We start from the raw sequence: 6,000 nt of genomic DNA on the forward strand, positions 1-6,000 counted from the left end.
CGAGCTTGATTCTGCGCAAGTAGCATCGATTTTGTGAACAAAAAGAATTTAATAAAACTGTTTACTAAATCTTCACACGGACAGTCTCGCACCGGTTGAGTGTTGGAAGTGCATTTGCTACAACGAACAGAGCAAGGAAGCATGTAGATGAAGAACTCGGTCGATGGAAAGAGAATTTTTCTTTTTTTCTTGCTTTTTTGTAGTAAACGTTATTTAATTCCACAGACTTTGTTTTTTTTCCGCACTAGACTTAAATTAATTACATCGATCGGTAGATCGCAAATATATAAATAGGATATGGTCGAGATGCATCGTTCGTTCTCTGCAAGTGGACGTTATTATCCCGACGTGTGCACCGCTACGCGCGTTTGAGCCATCGGTCGTAATTTCCTTTTTTTTCTTTCTTTCTTTCTTTACGCCACGCTGTATCTTACATTTTACGTACATTGTTTATTCGCGCCTGCGACTGCGAATCGCAAAGGCGAGTAATTCTTGCTCTCGTTTTCTCGTGTGTCATCTCACAGATGGATAAGATCGCTCGGAGATCGGTCGGAGATCACGAGAATATACTCGAAAACTCGATAATATCGCTTGAATGTCCGTCTTGATTGCCAACGCGGGGCTTTTGACTTTTTCGATAACATGAATCCGACGCTTTTCGAGGAAACATATTCACATGTTGTACTTGATTTGATCGTAATACATGGTCGTGGGCGGCGGCGTTGACGTGTGATGAATATTTGTAGACACCGCACCAGGTAGATTGGATATACTCAGTCCGCCAATGTTACTCAGATTTAACGAACCCAGTGAGCTCAAGGAGCTCAAGGTCACCGATCCTCCAGGATGCGCTGCGAAATAGGATGGCTTCCGATCCACGATTCCGCCGCCGGAACTGTTCGAGCTCGAGCTAGAGTTGGCGCATTGCATTTTTATTCCTGAAACAGATCCACCGTTTTTATTCGTCTTTTAACGTTTGTATCCTTTGGCGTATCTTGATGTGAACAGGTTTAATTAAACTTGGTTTAATTAAAATTCACTCAGTATTGACCGAGGAGAGAGAGAGAGAGAGAGAGAGAGAGAGAGATATTTTGAAAAAGTCTCACGCAAACGACGATGTCGCATTATGTCGCACTAACGCTCGTAATCGTTCTGTAAATGTGTATCGACCATCGGGACTGCAATACACGTCTGCCGTTTTATCGTTCCGACGAGATGCGAGTGCTTCGACAATATTTGATACCGATTCCCAAACATTCCGTGTATTCTCGGATGAGATTTCATCTAGTTTCGTTGGCCGAGACGACCTCACGGGGCGCACAAGCAATGCTGCAGAACGAAAAGAGAACTGAAGGATCTCACGATAGAAATTGGTACTTAGGGCAGGCGTCGTAAATCTAAAGCTGCGGCAGTTCTCAAGTAGCCTCCTCTCGAGGCTGCCACTTCACTCGTGTCTCGGTTTTGTTCTGCCTGTTTTTCTTTTTCCATTCTCCTCTCTCGCGCGACCATGTATTAAATTTTCGCTTCTCGTAAGAAAGTCGCAATCACCTCCCGCAGCCCTAATCCCTTTGTTGTTGATGATATCCTTGGTCTCTCGGTCTCTCGGCAAGAATATCGCAAGAGTGTAGCAACAATTCAACCATACGTATCAGATCTACAGAGAGTCATCTAAACTGTGACATTTATTTTTATTATTGCAAAAAACTCGAAAACTTGCTACCGTCTCGGTACATCGTTTCGGTGTAATCAAAGATTAGCCCGCTTAATTCTACGATCGATTCTGCAGCGCGACGTCGCGCGCGAGTGGCATCGCGACCCTACGTCGTGGGTGGTCCGATGGCGCTGCTGCCAGTCAAAATCCTTCTCTCTCGTGGATCCAAATGTTCTCGGCACGACTGTGCTCGCGCCAACCAATTCTTTTTCTTTTTCTTTTCGAGAACGCGTACTGCACGCACGCACGCACGCACGCACGCACGCAAGGCGCGCGCGAGAGCGCGAACGCTGGCTTTCGGGGAGCACAGAAGTCGCTTCTGACCGAATACCGGCACAACAGGCCATAGTTCGGAGTAAAGAGATCGCGCTCCAGAAATACACGGAGAGCGCTGCGTAAGAAGAGTAAAAAGGCAAGGCCCGCGCGTCTGTGGATCGATCTCGTTTACACTCCACTGACTGACGGAAGACGAACAAGAAGAAGAAGAAGTCTGCGCTCTGGAGGAAGCGTGGGTGGTGCGCGTTTATCTCCCGTCGATCCGCGTTGTATCGAGCTACGGAGAGAGGAAGAGACTCCTCGCTCTCGCATCGGCACGGCCAACGTGCTTACGCGATTTATCCTTCTCGATCGAAAGTGAACGCGAAATTACCGATCGCGGAATTATTTCAACTATACCCCGTCACCGAGCTCGTAAAGTATATATATTATATATACACACACACACACACACACACACACACACACACACACACACACACACACACACACACACACACACACACACACACACACACACACACACACACATATATATATATATACAGATAGACTCGTTTCAATTTAATTTTCAAATCCTTTATTTACAGCCCGATGAAAGCTACGGATTAATATGCAAATCGGCCAATCGATTCGCCTTCGGTGAGAGACGGTGTCGTAAATATTACGACACCGCTTCGTTTTGCGGGGTTAAGGCCGAATTAAATCATCTTGTTTACGCCTCTTATAAATGTTTACGCGATAAACGATTCGAGCACGCACTTGCTAGCACGCGGCTACGAGACGGGCAGGCAACAAAAATTGCATTTACCCTTCCAAGTTCGCCGCTCGACGTTGAATGAGCAATGAAAATTATTTTTACGACGCGCGGAGTGTGTGTTTGCATAATTATCTAATTATCTTGGCGCGTAAAACTATATTTGAGGTAATGTTTGCATTAAAGAGGACCTAAGATGGACAGGAGGCGAGGAGACGGAGAACCCACACAAATACATTCGCGAAACGCTCCTCGCAACGACCTCATATATTATCGTTACCATAAAACATTGCTAACGAACATTTTATTATCGTTTTTCTGTTGGAGATGCGACGTTGACTAAATAAATCCCGCGAGAAGAAGAAACACCACCAGAAATGTCTCGTCTTACAGATGTCGAATTACTCAAAGTACAAGTTACGAACTCGAGACGTAAATGCGTGTTGTCTTCGCGTTAATAGTCTCTGTCGACCATAACGAGTCGTCCGGTGTGTCACCCTCCGATGTATATCGTACGACAACGAGAATCCTTCAACGTCGTGCTATAAACGACCGAGACTTTATATGTCTAGAACACGTTTCTTTCTAATTTCTAAACGAAGCTTACTCTCTTATTTCTACATGAAGCTTGCAGAAACGAAGCTTGCTCTAATATAATTTTACACCCGCTGGAACAACCAAGAATGCGTTCAATCAAATCGTACTTGTGTCTCGTGAAGAAAAACAATCTCTTCCTCTCTTCAAATCTTGAAAACTCGATTCGCTCGGGGGAAATTCTAAACCTGTAAAGAAAGGATGGGACACATCCGATGGAATCGAGTCGTGGTCGATGTGGCTTCACTTTGCAGGACACGGCGCCCGAAAGGTCGTAAACTGTCTCCGATTTTCCAGATGGCCCCTGAATGACGTCGCGACCCGTCAATGTTATCCTCGCGATGCAAAGAGGACTAAAAGATCTCAGGCGTGACATCGCGGTCGCGTTTCTACGGTTGCGTCTTTTCTGTTCTACTACCGGGGTCTCTACGGTTTGCTATACTCTTCAAATCGACGACATTTGATCAAAGATCCACGTGGATGTCGAAACAAAGTGAAGTGTTTTTTGACAAATCGGCAACGGCGACTCACCGTGATCGGTGACAGGTGTTTGGCAACCGGCGCTATGCGGCGAGCTGACGTTCGTCACTGGACTACCGCCGGCTGGTTGCTGCTCCTGCATAGCCTGCATGGCGATGTTGACGTCGTGTCCGGCGTTGTTGCTCACTGCCGCGAGGCCATAACCGACGTAATAATCTTGTCCGGGTGCTTGAGTAGTGGGCGTCGAATTGGCGCACTTGTAGTTCATCATGGTCTCGTCCTTGTAATCTGCATGATGATGGTGCTGTTGCGGCTGTTGCGGCTGTTGCTGTTGCTGCTGCTGCTGCTGCTGCTGCTGCTGCTGCTGATGATGATGATGTTGATGTTCCTTCACCGAGGGAGAGGAGAAACCGTCGGCAACCGTGGGTCTGTACGTCAACTGATGATCCTGACTTCTGGTGCCGAACGAACCGGGTTCGCTCTTGAAAGCCACCAGCTCCCCGTTCCGATAGACCGGCGCCGCTGTCGCCGGCTCGCCGGTCTTGTAGGTAACCTCGGTGGTCTTGTAAGTGACCTCGGCGATCGGTGGAGACTTGTACGTCGCACCATCCGGATACGCCCAATCGGCGGCGGAGACCGCGGCTGCCGCCGCGGCCGCCGCCGCGGCCGCACTTGGCGCGTACATGGCGTATTCCTGATAGTTTTGATACTGGTGGTTCTGGTAGCCGTTGGTGTATTCAATGCCGCCACCGGTCAAGTTGTCATAGCCAGGTGTCTGTACGCCGACGGGACCGGCCGGGCCGGAGTAATATTGCGAGTACTGCGGCTTCAACGCCTGGCATTTGCGTCGGAAGCCGCGTGGTCGTCGCCGGAAGCTACCCTCTTCGAACATGTACTCCGTGGACGGATCGATGGTCCAGTAATGACCCTTGCCAGGCCTACCCAAGCCTTTGGGTAACTTGATGAAGCACTCGTTCAGACTGAGATTGTGTCGCACCGAGTTCTTCCAGCCTTGATAAGCGCCGCGGAAAAACGGGAAGCGTTGCTGCAGAAACGAGTAGATCTCGGACAGGGTGAGTCGTTTGCCCGGACTCGACTGAATGGCCATCACGATCAGCGCTATGTACGAGTACGGTGGTTTCTCTTGGCGTCGACCGCCGGGTTTCCGCGGTATCTCGCTACTCGTGGGGTTGCACATGAGCGACTCCAGACCTTGCTCCTGTTGTTGCTGCTGCTGCTGCTGCTGCTGCTGCTGTTGCTGTTGCTGTTGCTGTTGCTGTTGCTGCTGCTGCTGCTGCAGACTTGTCGCTATCGGCAGTACAGATCGCGCGGCCACCGTTGACGAGTTCGAATGCGCGATGATCGTTTGCTCCGGTTGATGCATGCCAGCGATGTCGGACTCGTTCTTCATGGCCGTCAGCAGCCTCACGCTGTCGACGGCACCGATATCGCGCGGCACGATCACACTCTGGTCCATCAAGTCTGGTCCGGTTGATTTCCCCACTCGTTCTATCGTATTCTACAGTCCGATTCTGACGGGCATTCTACGGTTCACGTTCACCGTTGCGGCTATCCGACGCGAACGACGCGATGACGACGGGCGATGATCTCGCGGTCGATACTCAGCGTGACAGGTGTGACAGAGGTGCAGCAGAGGGTGGTGTGTTTCGAGACGCATGGAGTTCCGATGGATTCTCTTCTTACCCCACAACTTGGCGAATCGAGATCGATCACGGGGAGCGCGCTCGCGGGCGTCACGACGCTCCCGCGGAGCAACGAACCCGCAACGGCGCGCGCGGGGCGGCCACCACCTCCGACTCGAGGGAGCGCGACTCTTGCTTCGAGTTCGCGCGGATATTTACACGCTCGGGTGTAAATTGTTTGCGCGATTTCGTCGCGGCGACGGCGGCGGCGGCGGCGGCGGCGGCGACGGAGGGGTATTCAATTATTTAGACTCGCTTCCGACTCGCCGGCGGACTCGCTGATGCGCCACTAAGTGTTTTCGGATGACTGCTGTTCGCTCGCTCGCTCGCTCGCTCGCTAGCGAGACCGGAGAGCGGGATCCCGTCGTGGATGACGTTAATAGCGGCATGACAGAGCGTCGACGAGGTTTCTTTCTATCATGGGCGTGCCGACGCGGGTGAGGAACGCGATATCCGGATTGGTCGCGCTCTGACGTTCA

General features: G+C 50.5%; 1 protein-coding gene across 1 annotated transcript; it reads right to left on the reverse strand.

Annotated features, from left to right (window-relative positions):
* Positions 1–81: 81 nt before the first annotated feature.
* On the reverse strand, positions 82–5,797 carry LOC105191189 (ras-interacting protein RIP3). Its single transcript, XM_011154407.2, has 2 exons — positions 3,870–5,797; positions 82–938 (listed from the first exon to the last, which is right to left on the reverse strand). Exons 1-2 carry the CDS (start codon positions 5,293–5,295, stop codon positions 673–675), a joined length of 1,692 nt encoding a protein of 563 aa, XP_011152709.2. The 5' UTR covers positions 5,296–5,797; the 3' UTR covers positions 82–672.
* Between the last annotated feature and the right edge of the window lie 203 nt (positions 5,798–6,000).

This window comes from Harpegnathos saltator, unplaced genomic scaffold (assembly GCF_003227715.2).
Source record: "Harpegnathos saltator strain DR-91 unplaced genomic scaffold, Hsal_v8.6 scaffold519, whole genome shotgun sequence".
In the NCBI taxonomy this organism is placed as follows: Eukaryota; Metazoa; Arthropoda; class Insecta; order Hymenoptera; family Formicidae; genus Harpegnathos; species Harpegnathos saltator.

Excerpts from the sequence above, each read along its gene's own strand:
- LOC105191189 (XM_011154407.2), bottom strand. The coding sequence starts at position 5,295 with ATGGACCAGAGTGTGATCGTGCCGCGCGATATCGGTGCCGTCGACAGC. Across the intron at positions 939-3,869 it reads AACACCTGTCACCGATCACG|GAATAAAAATGCAATGCGCC; the intron begins GTGAGTCGCCGT and ends GATCTGTTTCAG.